Raw genomic sequence first — 21,143 nt, 5'->3', positions numbered from 1 at the left:
TTTGGAGAGAAGGGAGGCATGCTATACCAAATAAAGGAGCTCTTTCCCCCCAGAACGTTTCTGGCTCCTGCCAGAAAGGGAGGGAGGTGTGAACCAGGGTAGAGGATGGAGTAAACAGTTGTGGAAGCCAGGGTACCGGCAAAGGGAAGGGGGAGCCACCACCGTCTTTTATTTTCCTCCACAGGTTAACTTGCTGTGCTTTCATCAAATCATTTTTGTACTCTGAGTTATTAATTAATGGCACTTTCAAGTATTATTTACTCCATCTCATACTTAATGTGTTAATTGTCAACGCAGGTTGCCAAGTATGACTTGGAATACAAATTTAGGTAAGAATATTGTTCCCACCCAGCCACTAAGTGTTCAAAACCTAACACATTTCTTTCTACTTGGAATCTCCTGAGAAACATCGGTTTCATGGACAAAAACACTGGTCTCCTGTATTCATTCATTCCTTTCAGTCATTGCTTTAAGGACGTCAATTTTCAGATACTATGGTTTCATTTCATCAGGTGCCTGGCAGCTTTCTGAACTCTCCTCCTTACCCTTCAGCCCTTCCCACAAGTACAGAGTACACAGTCATGTTCCGTGATAGCCCATCAGGTGACACAGACTGGGCAATGTTAGAGTGTGATGTGGAGGAGAGGCACAGACACGGGGCTGACACCCAGGGCAGACGTGTTAGATCTCACCTCACCAGCTACGCAGGCCTGTGATTTAGGAATGAGCTGCGTGGGATGGGAGGACCCAAGGAAGTTGTTTCTATAACTACTTCCCTTGCTCCTTACATGAGGAGGCCTGAGGCTCTGACAGGTTTTCAGTCCACTCCAAGGCCCGACTAAGGCTTTAGGACCCGCAAAAGTGAACGACATGGGACAGAAGTGGAAAACAGCCCTGACTGGCACTGGAAGGGATTAAGGCCAGCAAGTAACCTGGAACGCAGGGTAGAAATCCAGTTAGTCAGGACAGGAAGAAGCAAAGCAGATGAGTGCTTGTCTCACTACCCCTCCACCCACCCCAAGGGGAAACAGTCTAACCAGGCTTCATCCAGCCTGTATCCCCAGCCAAAACAAAATTATCTACCAGTTCCTGAGCCCCAGCAGAGGGCTGAGTTAAAGGGGTTACCCTGCTCAAATGCAAATATATGCAAAATGTACCTACCTCTTCTGAGCATCAAGAGCAAACAAACACAGCTGAAGTCATCCGCACCTGGGCGGGCCACTCCCCTGAACAGGCTTCAGAGCTGGTCTACTTTCCTGCTTTTCTAGTCTATGGCCCAACTTCCCTAACTTGTTACAGTCATGGGGCCCCGCTGCCGCGTTTTCCCTGCCCCCAGCTTCCTCCACGCCAACAGCTATAGCTCACACATCTCCTGCGGATCAATGGTCAGTGCCTGGATGGGAACTGGCCTGCACACGGAAACGAGGCCCAGCATCTCGCTTCCTCTTTGTTTAAAAATCTATTCCTTACAAGCTACAATGGTTCCAAGAACAAGGTTGCGGGTAATTATATTTTCCCTCTGCCCCATCCCATGTTGCAGAGTCAATGTGTGTAGGCCACAACAATAGTTCTAGTAGGATAGAACTGGTATGGTAGTTATGTGTGAGGCACTATTTGAGTACCTCGCAGGTATTATTTCATCTAATCCTCAAAATAACCCTACCAGGGAGGCATTATTATCTTCATTTTTGGATGAGAACACTGAGACCCAGGAAGATTATGTGTCTTGTATAACATCACAATTTATAGACGATGCATGTGGGATTCAAACCCCAATGTTCACTGCAGGACTATTTACAATAGCCAAGACATGGAAGCAACCTAAATGCTCATCGACAGATGAATGGATAAAGAGGATGTGGTACATACATACAATGAAATACTACTCAGCCATAAAAAAAGAATGAAATAATGCCATTTGCAGCAACATGGATGGGCCTAGATATTATCATACTAAGTGAAGTAAGCCAGACAAAGATACACATCATATAATATCGCTTATATGTGGCATCTAAAAAAAACAAAGATACAAGTGAACTTATTTCAAAACAGAAAAAAAATCATAGACATAGAAAACAAACTTACGGTTTGTTTTCAAACAGGAAAGGGGAATGGGGGGAGGGACAAATTAGGAGGTTGGGATTAACATATACACACTACTATATATAAAATAACCAACAAGGACCTACGGTATAGCACAGGGAACTCTACTCAATATTCTGTAGTAACCAATATAGGAAAAGAATCTGAAAAATAATGGATATATGTATATATATAACAATCACTTTGCTGTACACCTGAAACTAACACATTGTAAATCAACTATACTTCAATATAAAATTTAAAACATTTTTTAAAGATATCTGTAAAGATGAAAATGTAAAATACTCAAATACCATAGAACTGAAATAAAGATACACGGTGAACATCAAAGAAAAAACACCAGGGCATCTGACTCAACAGTGTGAGGGAGGGGGAGGTGATGGGAGAAGTCCGCCTGGATGCAGGTGGAGAGAATTTAAAAATAATAATAAAACCAATTAGAAGTCAGATGGCTTTTTATTATCACCATAAGCAATTTTCAACAATGCAGTGAAGAAATAGTTTTCCTCACTTGGGTGAACCACTCCCACTGTCTTATTAGGCTGGATGCTTCAATATCTGTGCTTAACACTGGTGCAGCCGTAGTACAACTTTAAGGAAAGCCCAGCTGGGAAACTGAGGATGGCAGAACAAAAAGGTGGAAAGACCATATGGGTTTCTAAAAAATTACTGTGGTAAAATATACATAAAATTTACATTTTAACCATACAATTCAGGGGCATTAAATACATTCACAATGTCATACAAACATCACCACTACCCTTTTCCAGAACTTTTTCATCATCCCAAACAGAAACTTTGTACCCATGAAACATGACTCCCTATTCTTCCCTCTCCCCTGCCCCTGGTCACCTCTCTTTTTTTTTCTCTACGAATTTGCCTACTCTAGGTACCTCATATAAATGGAACCATACAGTATGTACCATTTTGTACCTGTCTTTTTTCACTTAGCATTGTGTTTTCAAGGTTCATCCACGTTATAGCATGTATGAGAATTTTATTTCTCTTTAAGGTGGCACAATATTCCACTGTATATAAGAACTGGGTTTTTAATCACACCTTTGAGGCACCATACCTTAGGGGACCTAATGTTAGGTGAGATAGTAAGTTTACCTTATAGTGTAAAAGTCACATGGCACCGGCTTTTCTGTTTCTTACAGCTGAAAGAATCCTGACACACAAGGCACAACTCAGGTTTTTGTTTTTTGTTTTTTTTTGCGGTACGCAGGCCTCTCACTGTTGTGGCCTCTCCCGTTGTAGAGCACAGGCTCCGGACGCGCAGGCTCAGCGGCCATGGCTCACGGGCCCAGGCGCTCCGCGGCATGTGGGATCCTCCCGGACCGGGGCACGAACCCGTGTCCCCTGCATCGGCAGAGGGACTCTCAACCACTGCACCACCAGGGAAGCCCATAACTCAGGTTCTTCTGTGAAGCTCCAGGGTGGGCAATGAGACCCACAGACAACCAAAATGGATGCTCTCCAGCATGTGGCAAAATTTTACAGAATTTCCCTCTAAGTCTGAATCTATACACGTGTACACGCGTATACACACACTCACACGACTAGCGTCACACCTTTACCTCTTCTCATCCTCAGTTTAGCTATTTTGATAATCTCTTATTACAACGTTTAATTTCAGCATAGACAGTTATTCAGTACTTAACATCTTTATTCATCATAAAAATATATATATGTAACTTCAAATCAAGTGAGACATTGTGCCTGGTGCTCTGTGGAGGAGTACAGATTGATGCCTCTTTTCAAAACACTTCTCCACAGTCTTCACTGGACTTGGAAATAATCAAGCTTAGTCAAAGGTAAAAAACACTTATTTAAAAAATACCATCCAGCATTAAATGTACCAACTTTGGCAGGCAGGCAGGGTGGGTGGTTAATGTTTTATTTGTATATGAAATTGGAGATACAGGAAGCAGTGTGGCAAAAAAAAAAAGAATGCTTATCATTAGAACTGAAAGAAAAAGTGAGTAGTATGCTAATATGATAGAAGGGAACTTTGAGTCACCACACAAAGAGAAGAATCTTATCTTTGATAAGTACTAGTAGTGGGGGAGGTTTGACTTATTTGCAGGATTATGAAACGTGTTGATTCATGACTATGAAGAGGCAGACTGTAGAAAGCTGTGAGCAGACCCTAGTGTTAGTAGGGGATATGGAGAAGTGGGAATAAAGAGAAAGAAAAATAGGGCAGAATGTTTTTGCTCAAGGGTCCCTAGAAAAAAATTTAAAAATTAAAAAAAAAAATCTGAGGGGCTTCCCTGGTGGCGCAGAGGTTGACAGTCCGCCTGTCGATGCAGGGGACGCGGGTTCATGCCCCGGTCAGGAAAGATCCCACATGCCGCGGAGCGCCTGGGCCCGTGAGCCATGGCCGCTGAGCCTGCGCGTCCGGAGCCTGTGCTTCGCATCGGGAGAGGCCACAACAGTGAGAGGCCCGCGTACCACAAAAAAAAAAAAAATAACTGAGTAAGCACGTATTGTAATATTTTTCTGTGACTATAAAAATGTAATGGGAAGCATTAGAAATCAATTACACTGTAAACATATACAATATCCTTTCATCGTGAGCATATATATGAAGCCTCCTGCAACTATTATAAAATCACGTTATAAAATTCTACCTTTTTTTTGCTTGTTCCCTTTTCTGGTTCCTAGTTATTCACATTCTGGGAGAGGACAAAGGCCTTTACAGATTCATCAATCCAATCCTTTCTTTTCACAGATAAAGGAGGGTAAATAGCTTGCCCGCGGTCCCATTCATCCTCAGTGAAAGAGACTGGACTAGAACAACCAGGTCTCCTGATTCCCATCTGGTGCTTTTCTCATTACAACATGACCTGATTCACACGCCGCCTTGTCCCTGGTCTGTACCTGGTGGTTCTCCCTCAATCTCAGCTGGCGCAGAAGGGCTGTGAAAGACAGGACCCGGTCCTCTTGGGGCCTCTGGTTTGCTATGAGTGTGGGGCACTAGAAGAGGACGCCAGAAAACGCATCGCCCACTTCTATCCCAAGTCTGAAAGTGATCTACAACACACACACACACACACACACACACACACACACACAGTGTCAGGCTCTGTGATCACCTAGCTGAGAAATATTTCCTTGATAGGACATTGTGTGAGAGAGGAATTTTTAACAGCTGCCATAGGAGAGGTTATTGATTTTAAAGGAGAACATCTGGCCTAGGATACATACACCTTTCAGAAGCTCCTGGTCACACACAATGACCAACAATGGAGAGCTTCCAGCTCCAGGGGTCATGTCAACACCAGGCACGAAGTCCCTGACCACAATACCATCAAATGGGCCACTAATCAGTGGTGGGAACTGCCTCCAAATATGCAAATTCCAACAGAAAGGAAACACATTTGATTGGATTCTTCTCCCCCCCCCAGCCCCCCCGTACGCGGGCCTCTCACTGTTGCGGAGCACAGGCTCCGGACGCGCAGGCTCAGCGGCCATGGCTCACGGGCCCAGCCGCTCCACGGCAGGTGGGATCCTCCTGGACCGGGGCACGAACCCGCATCCCCTGCACCGGCAGGCGGACTCTCAACCACTGCGCCACCAGGGCAGCCCCTGATTGGATTCTTTTAAAGAGCCCTACCATTCTCACATCTATTTTGGGTTTCATATTTATCAGCACTCAACATTCTAAATGTTCTAGTCTGGCTATCCCTATTTCTGGGTGACAACACCGGGAACACTTTATTGCAACATTCATGAGAGGTGCCTCGAAAGTGAGGGCGCTCGGATCTCTCGAGGCCATTTTTTTCTGCGGTTCCTTTGAGAACAAAGTCAGTGTTATTGTATTTTTTAAATGTCTATCATATAAGGTTTTGATCAAGTTCAATACGAGGAATATGAATTTAAAATATCCTTTGTTGTAATCATGAACTAGGAAAACTGAGAGGAAACAGTTCTTTTTTTTTTTTTGGAAACAGTTCTTGAAACTCTGACAATTTCAAGTTTATGGAAACATTGAAAAGTACCACAATTCTATAGACTGTCCTGCAGAAATTTATCTTTCTTGGGCTCCATAAGTTTCTGTAAGAGTAAGGTTCTCTTTCATCTAAACTCTTCCTAGAAATTTGCTTTCTCAAGTGGAGATAAATCATTTGTTTTACAAAACAAGAGCCTGTTGTGTGTTGTGTGTTCCGTCTCAAGCAATAAATTGCCTTTGTACCGTATTTCTGGTCTCTTTCCATATAGCCCGCTGTATCCTATATACAGAATCCTGAAAAATCCTTTCCACTTGTGTAGGAAAGCCACGACTTTCTTCCTCCAGGGCGTTGATGGTTCGCAGAGCAAAGGGAGTCCTTTCTCGGGGCAGGGGGTTGTTCAGAGGCCGCATGGGGATGACGGAGTTGTACTTGTGCTGCCTGTTAACAGAGTTCATGAGGGACGTATAGAACTGGAACTTACACCAGGTATCTCTTAAAAAGTTTTTGGTCAATAATAAGATTGTCCAGGCAGACCCATTGACAGCATCATCCAAATTCTGTAAATGCTGCCTGCCACATGGCATCTCAGCAAAGATTATTCCAGGTTTGATGCCGAAGTCATTTTCCAGAAGATTCTGGACTCGGAGGGCTTCGTCTGTGTCTTCTTCAGCATGCAGTATCACAAATTTGAGGAACACCTCTTCTTCTGCTTCCTCTTCTGGCATCTCCTCCACTCCCTTGGCTCCCTCCTGCTCCCCTGTTGGCATCTCTGCTGTATTGCTATGAGCAGCAGCATCACTCAGGGACGTTTCTTCAGATTTCTTGGAATCTGACTTGTGCTGTCTTTGACTCGTGTCCACACTGTGGCTTTTACCCCAAGTGAGAGAAAGAGGGCAGGGATCCGTTTTAGACTTTCCGATACCCATTATAAAGATCCAAATCAGAATAGGAAAGCTTTATTTCTCAGCATTTCATTTCATTCTAAAAGGAGAAATAACAAAGCAGAAGAATACCGTAAACTTAATCAAAACATTAAAAATGGAAAATTTCATTCACCCCGAAAACCTCAAAAAGATTATAATATAAAGTTCTCTAAGAAAGAATTGCCAAACAGATCATTGGGAAATGAAATCACTGGTCTTTTTTGAGCTTCACAAGGGCTACCACAGGTAGTCAAAGGTAAGTTAAACAGAGGGTCCAGTTTAATATAACAGGAGACATTTGGAAATTTTAAATCGTATTATAACCACACTATAAACCTCCAAATTAAAATAAATTACTTTGGTATTTTAGAGAAAAGGTACCATATCAACTCTACCCATATGGAGTTTAAATCCAACTTCTCCATAACCAAATTACTGTGTAAGCTAGAAACAGGAAAACCTAAAGAAACCAAATATTCCAACATTAAACACAAAATTTGTTTTTGTATCAAACACAAATACAAAACAGAATACAAATATCCTAAAGGTGGCTAGCAGGCAGCTCTACTGACTCAGAACAAAGAGAAGATCTGAAATGTCAAATGACTTGTTGCCCAGAATTCATGGGTTCAGAGCCTTTTTGTTTGTCTAGGATCAGGCCATGTTGTAGTGGGGCTCGTGCAGAAACTGTAATAAGGATTGTGAAAAGTAAGGAATATATTTTCCAGCTAATCTTGGGAATACTTAAGAAAACATTTATTCACCTAGGGAGAAATTAACATCTTGGTTTGGAAGTGAAATCTGGAAACAAAGCCTTGTGATTTTCACCAGTGAAATTAACAAATAATCACTGTAGTCTATACTTGTTCTTTTATTTTAAAGATCCTAAATTCAGAGTGTAAGAATTAGATCAGCTGTGAAAGAAAGGTACTCCATGTAAATCTAATTTAAATAAATCTTCAGATAATGTTGGCAGTGTTGTTAATATAACCCCCAAACAGGCAGTTTCAAGGGGGGTTCTTTTTTATCAAAAGACAGAAAATTTAGAATAGATAATTATAAATTCCATGTTTTCAAACTATGGGCCCATAGGCTATATTCTAAAGCATTTTTATTTATTGTTCGTTGGCAAAGACCAGAGTTCAAGAAGAAATCAGAATTTTATTCATTATGACCTAAGTAACATAGCTACATATACCAAAATATTTCAGGTTTAGAAGAAACCATTCAGCAAAAATGGTGAAAAACTGTTATGGGAAGAAAAAACAAGGAAAAACACAGAATTTTTTTCTAATGTATATATGGAGTGAAAGGGTTTGCTACTGCCTCTGAATAGTGAAGGAATTGCTGGCTATTGCCTGTCATTTATTCTGTCTGTACTTCAGGTTCTGATCCACAGTATACTGTGCCAGCCACCAAGTGGTAGTCTAAGGCATGACAACCCTCCAATGCTATTGATATCCCAATTAATAAACCTAAATGAACTCAGACTCTCTTCACTGGTTAGGATTAACTGCTGACTTTTTTATTGTATCATGAAAAAAGTTTTACCATGCAGAATTGCGAAAGAAGGTTCCCCTGAATTTAAAAAAAAAAACTATCCAGAGAAATCTATTAAAGCATCAATTAAAATGATCTTCACTTATTCGTTGAGATAGGTTTGTTAAACCAACTTAACTTCATTATCTTAATCACTAGTTGCTGCAGATGAGTGCATGTGAAGTAATATAAAAGATTTTCACTAAAAAGTGTTGAAAACTTCTAAGGTAAAATGGTGTGTTGAGTCAGAACACAGAATCTTTTGAGATAAATAAAAATAAACAACCAAAGAATTACATTATGAATAAAAATTACAATTTTACGTCTCATTTTTCTTAAACACTGGTCAGCAAAAAACAGCAAAATACTCCAGAAATCTACAATGTGCTGTTCCAACTCCCAAGCACTCCTGCCCACCCCCACCCCCCACCCGAAGCAGACCAGCGAGAAGAAAATTAGTGACAATGTCTGAAAACTTCACCATAACCTTCTAATTTGGAGAGGAGAGTAAGGAGTTAGCCAAGGGGAAAAGATGCGGGAAGTTCTGCGCTGGAGATCTACCTTTCCCACCACCACATGAGTCAGAGATGGGGAAGTGGTCCAGATTCTTCACAGGGGTTCTCAAGGCTAGAAGGAAGCGTGGGGAACCTGACTGTGCTCACCCTGAGCTAATTAACTCCATCAACAAAGAGAACAGAAGGAAGGCAGGGAACGCAGAAAGAAATAGGGGAGGGGAGAAGGCTGGCACAGAGAATCCTGCAAAGCCTCTTCAATGTCCTCCTCCTCCAACAGGGACAGTTAGCATCAGGGTTAAAACACTGAGATTTCAGCTCCTTCCCCTCATCTAAGCGGGAGGAGAGTGAAGGTGGCTGCAAGGGAGAGGCACACAGGATCACTGTTCACAGGAATAAAAACGTGTGTGTGTGTGTGTGTGTGTGTGTGTGTGTGTACATTTTTTTATTTACTTTTTTAGAAGGGTAAACTTTGAAAATATTTATATTGAAAAGTCCCACTCCCATCCTTGTCTTTCCCATCCATCCTGTTGCCCCCATGGCCTCTTACTGGTGACCGCTTTTATTAGTTTTTCCTATATCCTTCCAATATTTCCTCATGAATACATATATTTTTTCTTTCCTTTTTTTAAAAAAAGTATTAATGTATATATACACATACACTGCCAAACAGCAGTAGGTAGGTAAGTAGATAGACAGATAGACAGTAGATGGCTTTTTCCCTTAGTAATATAACTTCAGAGCCTTCCATATCAGCACACGGAGAACCTCCTCTTATTTACATAATCTCGTAGCATGTGAATGTACCATAACTGTCCCGTTCTTCAGTATGTGATTTGTTTCCAGTCTACTACTATCATGAACAATGCGGCAATGAATAACTTTGTACAAAGGTCATTTATGTGCACGGTCATCTGCAGAATAATTGCCCTAAACAGGATTTCTGTATCAAAGGACAAATGCATTTGTCATAGTGATAGATTTGGCCAAATCGCTCTCTGTAAGATTGAACCTTTTCCGGTTTGGTTTTGCTTTTCACTTGACAGAATGACACCTCCACCTCCATCCCTTGCCCCAGAAAAGATCTAAGACCAAAACTACCAAATACTATTGACCACAGCCCAACTGAGCTAATCACATCCCTTCAGGGCAACAGAAATGTGGAAAGATACAACCCATCAGAATGGAGCCCTTAAACTGAAGTTCTGAAGGGAAGATCAACAGGTCCAGGATAAGCAGGAAAGAGTCCAGAATGTATTCACTCTATATCTAGGCAAACAAAGGTGCCAAAGGAATCCCCCCACATTCAATAGGAGTAAGATGAAAAGAACAGCACGGCATATATGCACACTGGGCAAGTGCGCACATATGTTACAGGAAATAAGAAAGAAGAAGAATCAGAGCATGCAAGAGACAAATAAAAAATTCCATTCTCATTAAGACTACGTGCTCTGGAATCAGACTGCCTGAATGTAAATCCCAGCCCTACTATAAAAAAAACTGCAAGACTTTGTATTACTGTACGTGTATCTCTGCGTTTGATTTCATCATGTGTAAAATGGTGATAATTATAATACCTACCTTTAAGGTTTTTACAAAGATCAAATGGCTTAGAAGAGTGCTCCATAAATGTCAGCAGTTAATATTGTTATTAAATACATAAAAAAGAAGCTAAAGAAAACTTTACGGTTTCACTTTAGTAGCAATAAGAGAAGGCAGAACTAAGCTGTGTGCCTACAGGGGGGTGAGTCGGTGTGGCAGAGGACACCTGCAGAAGTTCCCTTTGACTGTTTCATTGTTCTCAGTAAAAGAGGAAGCAAAACCCCTTCCTTAGGACTCCCCCAAACCTCAATCTCATTTTGCAGTATAAATGATACAGGATGGAGGCTACTGAGGTGAGATTACCATGTCCACAAGGTTATTATTCTTCCTCAGCCCCACCCAATGCTGATTAGTGTCTGTGTGTACTCTTGCTCCCAGCAGAAGACTTCTGTGGCTGGAGGAGAGTGAGGGCAGCACCCGTTGGGTCCTATCCCAGGACAGCCCCTCTCCATGCAGAAATTTCCCAGGAGGTTCCTCAGGGTGGTTACAGCCATCAGCCCTCTCTCCCCTGTCCCAAACTAAAAACTGAAACTTCAGTGTGAATTTCTCTTTCATACAAAGTTTACTTTCCTCACCAAGACCTTTGTGAGAGTCAACTGTATGTGTCCGCTGGGCTAGGCTACGGTGTCTAGTTGTTTGGCCAAACACCAGTCCAGATGTCGCTCTGAAGGTATTTTTTAGGTGAGACTGACACTTAAAGCAGTAGACTTTAACTGTAAAAATAATGAATCACTCTGCTGTATACCTGAAACTAATATAATATTAATCAACTATATTTCTATTTTTTGAAATAAATAAAGCAGTAGACTTTGAGTAAAGATTACCCTCCATAGTGTGGGTGGAACTTACTCAATAAGTGAAGGCCAAGCAATACTGAGCTTCCTCAAAGAAGAAGGAATTCTGCCTTGGGATGGCAACACAGAAACTCCACCTGAGTTTACAGCCTTCAGACTCAAGACTGCAGTCACCTCCTGTCTGTTTCTAGCCCTGCAGATTTGGGACCTGCCAGCCCCGCCAGTCACATGAGCCAATTCCTTAAAATGAATCTCCCACCCTCCCTCCCTCTCCCTCTATAAAACCTACTGGTCCTGTATCTCTGAAAAACCCCAATACAGCCCTCCTTAAAAGTTTGTTGCCCTAGAATTAAGAGTTACTGTTTCCATTTAAAAAAAAATTTTGACCACTTGGGAAGAGAGGCTCCCAAAAAGCAGTTAAGTAAAACAATGATCAGTAATAATTTGATAATAAAATACATATGCATAAACCATTTTCAACCTGTCCATGCATTTACCACAGAAAAAGCTTATGTGTTTAAATCACTGCCTCTGAAATTTCACACATTTAACGAACATTTAGGCATCTAGTACTTGGATCCTTTAGCCCTGGAGAACTTTTCAGTTGTCTTTCCTATCTGAATAGCACCATCTTGTGGGAAATACATACAAAATTAATAGTTTCTTCCCTTAATTCAATTAATAAATAGGTTTTGTCATTATTAATAAGGGTTGTTGAAAACTTACTCTGCACCAAGACCTGCTGGGTTTTAGGGATGTGGACCCAGGATAAGCAGATGATTAGGACTCATCGCACTGCTGCTTCATTCAAATAACAGGTGCTACCAGAGCACTCAGGATGGACACGCAGTGGGGAGCACTGCATCAGTAAGGCCGAGAGGCGGACGGTTTCCAGGCAGTGGGAGCGGCACTTGCAATAAAAAACCACTGAAGCACCAGAGGGCACAGTGTATTAGGATCATTTTGCACCAGGTGTTTAGATGGCTGAAGTCCAAATATGCAGGGGTGTGAGGGGAGAGGATAGTGGTGAGAGATAAGGATGGAGAGATAAAAAGGATTAGAGTGAGTAAGGAACCTAGTTTACTTGGTTCAGGACTTTGAACCTGATCGTGTTGGCAGACAGAGAGCCCCTGGTGGGTATGAAGCAGGGGAGTGACACGATCTGACTTGTTTTAGACAAGAGTAAGGAGACTACGCTTAAGGACTGTAAGGCCCTGGATGGGGAGAACAATCAGTTGAGAGGCTGTCACAGTAACCTAGATGAGAAAGCAGAGCCCTGAACTAAGGAAGGTATGGTGGAGATGAAGATATGTAGGAGGTGCCAGGGGTTGGGACACAGAAAGAAGGATCAAGTACGCTTCCCAAGTCTATGCCTTGTTACGTTCGCTGAGTCGTTTGCTGAGACAAGCAGGGTGTGGGGGTTGGATGTAGCTGACCAGTTAATCCAGTTTGGGACACAGGGAGCTTAGGGTGCCTGTGACCTGGAAGAGGAGCTGTCCAATAGGTACTTACACATGTAGGTCCGAGGCTGAGGAGAGCATCTTGATGGGAGATAAAACCTTGACACTAGCTCAAATCTGTGAGTAACTGAAAACAAGTAGAAAGAAAAGAGAAGGAAGAGAGCTGAAGACAGAATCAATGCCTGAGGGGCACCTGGAGGAGGGGGACCCATAAAGGAGAGGGAGGAGTGGCACCCGAGCAGCAGGAAAATCAGGCACAGAATCCAGAAGCCAAGGCAGGAGAGTACCTCGAGCAGCGGTCGGCGTCCAAGGCATTGAGCCCCTTGAGGTTCACCGGAGCAGTTACAGGGGATGGTAGGAGTCACCAGTATGCTCAAGAGTCTAGAGGATGAGGGGGCGGGGGAGGGGAAAGCTTAGCTAAGAAGAAAAGAAGCCAACAGCTACAAACGAACATAGGGTGGGGAGAGGATTCCATGAAGAGAGGAGAAACTCGGAATGCTTGGAAACGGAGGGAACTGGCTAGTAGAGAGAAAGGATGAAAAGTATGGATGGCAGCTTCTTAGAGCTGAGCTGTTCTCCTCTTGGTCACTGGGCAGCTCTCTCTCCTACTCCCCCTTTCCCTGGGAGAGGAGAGAGGCCACCTAACTCCTGAGGGTGCTAGGTCCCGGGGTAATGTCTGTGATGAATACTGCAGATGTGGTGACCTACAGAACTTTGGGTTTTAGCTTCTTGGGAGAAGGTGAGTGCACTTTGCTTTTTTTAAAATCAGGGATGGCTGCATTATATTGTAAGAGAGCACATTTCTTGCTGGAGGTTTAGGTATGGAAAGAAGGGAAGGTATGGATATTAAGTAGCCAAAGGGGCGTTCTGTAACAGATCCTGCAGATTTGCTCACGCAAAACTTATTCCAACTTCCTTTTAGTGAACCTCCCTGTACTTCCTGTGCCACAAGTACTAAAAGCTCTATTTCCTAGACTTCCTTGAAGCTAGGGTTCTGGATGTAATTTAAGTTCTGCCAATCAGATGTACTTACTCGTGTGAGTTACATATGAAGGGAGGCAGAGCATGAGGCAGTGACTTTGCTGGTTAAGGCTCTAGCAGAGTTGGTGTGATTCAGAGCTGGCAGCTTGCTGATCTGGCGGGAGGTTTCATGGTTGTGGCAAAAGCTCCAGCTCCGGACTTCCCTGGTGGCGCAGTGGTTAAGAATCCGCCTGCCAATGCAGGGGGCACGGGTTCAAGCCCTGGTCCCGGGAAGATCCCACATGCCACGGAGCAACTGAGCCTGTGCGCCACAACCACTGAGCCTGCACTCTAGAGCCCACGCACCACAACTACTGAGTCCCCATGCCGCAATTACTGAAGCCCGTGTGCCTAGAGCCCGTGCTCCACAACAGGAGAAGCCACCGCAATGAAAAGCCCGTGCACCGTGACAAAGAGTAGCCCCCACTTGCCGCAACTAGAGAAAGCCCACACACAGCAACGAAGACCCAACGCACCAAAAATAAATAAATTTTAAAAAAGCTCCAGCGCCACTACACCCGTACGGTAGGTGGTGGTCTGAGGTATTCCTAGAAACTCAACCTGGACTCTAGCTCTTCAACTTACCCAGTGATACTGTACATTTTGTAATATCCTCTAATGCACACTTTTCTGCTTAAACTAGCTATAGTAGACTCTGTTCTCTGCAACAAAACTATGATCGATACAACATCCAAATCCAGGCCAGAGAACTACAGCAGGTCAGCAGCAAAACATGGTGTGCCACCTGTTTTTATAAGCAAAGTTTTACTGGAAGACAGCCATGCCTATTCATTTCTGTATTGCCTATGGCAAATGTCATGCTACAGAGGCAGAGTTGAAGAATTCCAACAGGAGCCGCGTGGCCTGTATCGCCCGTGGTATTTATTGTCAGGACCCAACAGAATAGACCTGAGCCAGCCAGACAAGGAACGTGTAGACTTTTCTTTCAGACTCTTCACACTGGAAATATTTTATTAAAATAAAATCCCAACTAGGGTGATCAATATCTTCAGGAATAGGATGGGTAGAATTTGAATCCACCTGTTCTTTATTGAAATAACATTATTGAGAGTCAGCTGTCATTTATTTATTTTCTTCTTTTGGGACTTGCACAGAATCCATAAGGATAGCAAAGGCCCAGTATAAAGGAAAGGATTAATTATCAAATATTACCCATTGACACTTACAGTCTAACTAAGCTAGTGCCTGTGTTTTTCATTTTAGGTACCAAAGCTTGCATTAGAAATGTTAGGGATCTGTAGGAGTCTAAAACCTTATATCTTGCCTTCATGGCTCTAGTCACACTACAATTAATTACATGTTTGAGTATCTGCTTAGTTTCTCATCTTTCCCATTAGACTGTAAGCTCTATCAGAATTAACACCAAATCTGTCTTGCTTGTCACTGTATCTCCAGAGTCTTGCACATAGCCAGCATTCAACAATACCTTCTGAATGAATGAATGAAATTAGACAATTCCAAATATGAGACCTAACACAGTTTTTCAAGTTGAGAGATAGCTGAACAGATAGCTCTTTATCATCCCTAGCATATAAATTATTGACTCAATCAGAATAGGGACCAGCCTATCCAAATGTATGGATTTTTTAATGAGCAATTATGTTACATTTTTAAAAACTGTGTGAATATAAATATGGTACATTCAAGATACAGCTCAAGGGTCATATTTGGCAGAATGCTTTTCCTTTGATCTCCAGGTTAAGTACTCCTCCTCCGGCTGCCCATAATATCTTGCTCATATTTCTTATAATATGTGTCGTACAGCACTTTTAACTTGTTTTCCTTGCTGGCCTGGGAGGTAGCTTCCACCTCATTTTCCCAGACTTCTCCACCATGGAAAATGGCGCCATCATCTGCCCAGTTACAACAGCCAGAAACCTCAGGCATCACTGACACTTTCCCCTTCCACTCCTACACTTTCACTTCCAAGCTGTCAGCAAGCCAACCCGTAAGACACATCTCAAAATGTTCCGCTTCCCTCCCCACTGCATTTTCACTCTAGATCAACATCTCTCCCCTAGTCTACTACACTGCTCCTTCCTAATCGGTCTCCTACAGCCACTCTTGGTCAGTCTAATCCATTCTCCACTCAGCAGCCACAACGATCTTTTTAAGTACATACAACTGATCAAATTACTACCATTTACACCCCTGCATGGGTTCCTACTGCTCTTAGAATCAAAATTTCTTAATATGGCAAGGATGCCCTGCATGATCGGGCTCCTTCAGCTCCAAGCTTATCTCGTGCTTTTCTTCCCTCTGCTCCCCCAGTTCCCTACATGTGTGTCTTTTTTTGTTTCTCAAACTTGCTCAGCTTTCTCCTGTCACAGGATCTATGGAAACATTTTATTGCAATTCTGAAGTATGAGTTACATGACTATATTTTCTTATTAGAGAACTTGTACATAGTATCATAGGCTAGCCAACATTCTATTGGAGGTACACAATCAAAATGTTCAAAAAGTAGGGAATGGCAACATAAACTATGTCATATTATTCATATGGTTGAACCCTATTAAATCATCAAAATGTTTACGAATGTTACGAATTATTTTAACGACATGAGAAAATGCTTCCATAACAATAAGTGGAAAAAACAAGACTATAAAATAAAATATACTGCAAAACTTTGTAAAAACAAACTATAGAGAAAATAGATTGGAATGAAGTATACCAAAAAGTTAACATTGGTTAGCTGTGTATGGTAGATGTGTGAATGTACATGTATCTATATCTATACACCTTTTTTCTACGATGATAATGTAATCTGGAATAAAGAAGATTTTTTAGTAAATACATTATTCTCTAGATTTTGTGTTTTTAAATAGAGGTCACATTCACTTAATGCCTCAAATAGTATATACCTTATGTGTCATATCTGCACATTTTGGATGGGTTGAGCTCACCTCCAGGTTTAACTGCTTGATCTCCTGTTTTTGTTTTTTTTTTAAATCTACATGAAAATTTTCCAATAGTCTGGATTTGCTAACTCTAAACCCAACAGGGGTCCTCCAATATCTTACTTAATTACACATACTGGAAGGCAGAATATTCATCTCCACAGTACCTAAAACAGGTCCTTGAGCAAGTAAATGTTTAATTAATTTTTTAAAAATTGCTTCTATCAGGTAGAAAAACAAAAATACACAAACTGGTCTTCCCCTGGGCACCGTCTTTTCCACCTGTGGAGCCTGTCTCTTTTCTCAGCTGCTAGGAAGGTCCAGGTCGATGAGTGCTGTCTAATCAACATACAGAAGCTTGGGGCAGGAGATTTGATCATGATTTTCCTCATGGCTTTCCTTTAACCCTCCTACTCTTTGTTCCATATTCCAAATCCCTTTATTTTAAAATTTTATTTAATCTTCTATTGTATATGTTTATTCAAGCATCTGAAATCCCAAATCTGAAATGAGAAAAAAAAAATGTTTTTCTGTTCTTTTAAAAGAGAGGAAGGTATTGGGTTGGCCAAAAAGTTCATTCAGGTTTTTCTGTAAACTTTTTGGCCAGCCTAATAGTACCTATTCTACTGGTAACATCACAGAACTAGTTCCTTGGGATTAAAATGACAAACATTATGTAAATTAAACGGTCTTTTATTCCCCAACAGCTTTCCGTGAAGATGAAAATATTGTTTTTCATTTCCATTCCCACATATTTTAAAAAGAGAACTGAATCTTGCTATGAATCTTGTTATTCTGACACTGGCTCAGTCACTACACAACTTAAAGACGTGTATAATATTTTCTGAACAAGTGCCTTCATTTTTCTTCTTCCCATTAAAACTACCTGTTTCTGGTACCACTCAACAACGCTCTGAATCAGAGACTACTGCTTCCCACTAAAGCAAAGGAACTGAAAAAAAATATTGCATATTCCTTCCAGTAAACAGAGTATTTTCCTTTCATTTTCTATATTTAAGAATGAGAACTAGCCTTAAAGGGCAAACCTTCTCCAAACCAGGAACAACATTTTATAAAAACACAGACGGTAAGGGCAAACTTGCACATTTTATCAAAGTGAGACTCAAGAGAAAGCTGCTTGTGCACTTTCAATATTAGAGAGTCCTAGCAACCAATAAGGATTTAACGGTGCCATAAGCTTCGTGGAATATTAGAGGACAGCGCTCAGTATCTAACAGCCACCAACCCAGAGGATCAGTGACAAGAAGATGTTACCAGGACTAAGGCAGTAACCCCTGAGACAGTATGTGAACAGGGGAGTGAGGAAAGTGAAGGTGTACAGCCTGTGATGGCCTAGCAGAGGCCTGCTGCAGGCAAGGAGAACAGGAGCAAGATCAGAGCCACTCCAGCTGAGAGGTCGGGGCCGGGGGGGGGGGGGGGGGGGCGGGGGGAGGCAGGTGGGAAGCAGAAGATAAGACCAGGGAATCAGTCAGGGGTGAGATGACACAGGGCTTTGAGCCATGGTAAGAATTTGGTTTTTATGATTCTGATAAGAAGCCACCAGGTTTTGAAGGGACGTGAAAGTTCTGATTAGATATTTTTAAAAAACCACTGCTGTTTGGAGAAACACTATAGAGAAGCAAGGGTAGAAGCTGGAAGACCAAATCAGAGTCTTCACAGTCGGCCAGTAAAAGAGAATTGTGGTTTGTGTTAGAGAGGGCACATAATACGTGGTCGAAATTGAGCTATCTTTTCAAGGTAGAGTCAACAGAGTTTGCTGGATGCTTGGATGTGCGGTCAGAGCTGAAAAGAGGAGTCGATGATGATCCCTAGAGTTTCAGCCTCACTGAATGGCAGTAACATTTCCTGTGATAAGGAAGGTAAGTGAGGGGCAAACAGAAGAGGACTGGGTGGGTGTGTATCAGTAATTCTGTTTGGACATACTACATTTAAATGCTGATCAGACTTCCTAGTGGAGACGTTGAGCAAGTAGCTAAACACATGCGTCTAGAGCTCAGGACAGAAGTAAAACTAGAAAGAAAAATTTGGAAGTCATCAGCTTATAGATGTTATTTATAGTCATGAAATATGGCTTGGGATAGAAATTGCCTTGGGAGAAAGTTATGGCTCAAAAGAGAATATGGCCAAGAACCAAGCACTGTGGCAGTCTAACAGTGGTTGAGAAAAGAAGGAAAAGCCTGGAGACACAGAAAGAGTGACCAGTGAGGTGAAAGGAAATGCAGAAGGTGGTGGTGACCTGGAAGCCAAATGCAGAAAAAATATGAAGGAGGAGGGAGCGAACAACTGTGTCACAGGAAGTGGAAATGTACACAGACACTGGATTTCACAAGTGACATAGGGGTGATGGAGACAAAAAGCCTGAGATGAGAGTGTGGAGGAGGAAACAGGAGGAGGAGAAATAAAGGCTTAGAGGCAAGTCTTTCAAAGAGCTTTTTCTCATTCTCTTTCTTTTCTTTCTTTCGTCTTTTTAAGTAAAAGGGAGCAAAGAAATGGGTGGGACCTAGGAGGAGACGTTTGGTCTAGTGGGGATTATTTAAAGGCGAGTTATTTATCAGCAGGTATTTGTTAAACGAATAAATTTTAAAATACCACAGGGAGCCAATGATTCAACAGATGAGGTGCAAGACATCCAAACATACAGCTGGAACTCTGAGTAACATTTACTTTGTTTCAGGAGAATGTAAGGCATTATTCTATATATGACCATCTACTTTCTGATTTCAGTGAGATATAAAATGGAGTTGCTTATCTCTATTTATAACCAACGCACTATTTAAGATTATTTTTAAAGACTTTTAAAACCAAAGTTTACTGCCATGAAAAACTGGAGAGGTCCTAACTAACAAAATTCTGAAAACGAGCTCACAGCTGCCAGCCCAAATTATTTTTAGCCAAATTAGCTTTGGGACAAGATCCCAAATCAGCAAACCAAAACCAAAACTTTCTGCACTGGCTCAAGTGTGCCTGGAGGAGGCTCCCACAGAACCTTTAAGCCCTCTTAGACGCTGGGCTCTTTAAAAGATAGGTTTCCTAGTCAAAATGAAACTTAAAAGACAGGCAGAGAATTGGCGGGTGTGCTCCCTTCAGAGCGAGGCAACTCTGCTGGAAGGACGGCCGGCTCGCCCACCCCCACGCCTGCCCGGCCCCCAGCCCACCCGCCCAGACGCCCGCTACTTGCCGGGGAGGCGGGCGGCGCGGCAGCTCCGCCGTAGCTCCGTCCTCCTCGCCCGCCGAGCGCTGCGGGACTTCCCGTGGGCGTCGGGAAGGAGAGGCGGCCCGCCCACTACGCGCCGCAGACCCCGCCCCACGCCCGCGGCCCCGCGCCGCGCGGAAGTCAGGGGGCCGCCGAGTCCCCTCCCCACGGGGACGCGCCGCCACTTAACCCTTCAAGGCCGGCCCCGCCGGAGGGAGTACGGGTTTTACGAGGCTGGAAGTCTCTGGGCGGCGGGAAGGAGAGGCCGGGAGGGCGGAGGAGGGGAACTCGCGCAGGATAATTGTCCCTGCGCTGCATTTTGTTTGTTTTCTCTTTTTTTAATGTCCCTTGAGGCCCGCCTTGGAGGCCAGGAAGGAAAGGGACTCAGCTGTCTGTTCCTTACAGACGTGAGTGGGGCTTGGGAGCTGCATTCGCTGCTACCGCGCCTACCTAGCGCGCCCAGCATTGAGCCTGCAGCGGAGCCCGGGGCTCCCAACAGAAGCCCCTAGACTCTAAAGGGAGGAAACCGCCAGTCTCACCCAAACAAACCCTCTAAGACCCTTCCCGAGGTACAGCGACTCTCCGGGCCCTCCAAGTTGGTCCCTTGGCCCTTCCTTTCTCTTTGGGGTTCTCTCACTGACTACTGCTGCAGTCAACCACATCCCTGGTTGGGGGTGGTGGCGTATCAGTACCTCCCCACTCTCAACACCAACCAAAAGCCACCTTGAGAAAGATTCCTTTCTCAGATTCTTTTTCACAGCCGGCTTTTTCACAGCCAAAATTGGAACTCCGCTTAATATTTAGGGAGAACAGAAAAGCAACCGAGTAATTCTAAGGATAAAATGCCTGATAAAGCCAAATATGTTATCCTACCATATCTATCTCAGGCTCCCAATCCCAGTCATTCCCAAAGAACCCAGTTCAGAAACCACATACCCCCCCAAACCCCCCCCCAGCCTTCTTTTCAGGCAATCCCTACTCACTGCCAAAGGAGGAGAACCCCATTACTAAACATCAGAGAAGACAATAGTACATTGGAATTGAAGGTCCATACCTGGATCTTAGAGGCTTACTACTGGTAGAGCTAAGTTATTTT

The 21,143-nt window shown here is 43.0% G+C and overlaps 1 protein-coding gene across 1 annotated transcript; it reads right to left on the bottom strand.

The window, feature by feature from the left end:
- Positions 1 to 2,540: 2,540 nt before the first annotated feature.
- Positions 2,541 to 19,864, bottom strand: TICAM2 (TIR domain containing adaptor molecule 2). The gene is made up of 2 exons (XM_033423794.2): positions 12,159 to 19,864; positions 2,541 to 7,043 (listed from the first exon to the last, which is right to left on the bottom strand). The coding sequence occupies exon 2, from the start codon at positions 6,986 to 6,988 to the stop codon at positions 6,281 to 6,283; it is 708 nt and encodes a 235-aa protein (XP_033279685.1). The 5' UTR covers positions 6,989 to 7,043; positions 12,159 to 19,864; the 3' UTR covers positions 2,541 to 6,280.
- Between the last annotated feature and the right edge of the window lie 1,279 nt (positions 19,865 to 21,143).

Source organism: Orcinus orca, chromosome 3 (assembly GCF_937001465.1).
Source record: "Orcinus orca chromosome 3, mOrcOrc1.1, whole genome shotgun sequence".
Lineage (NCBI taxonomy): Eukaryota > Metazoa > Chordata > Mammalia > Artiodactyla > Delphinidae > Orcinus > Orcinus orca.
Note: the sequence above shows the minus strand (reverse complement) of the source record. Positions and strands in the feature narration are given on the sequence as shown.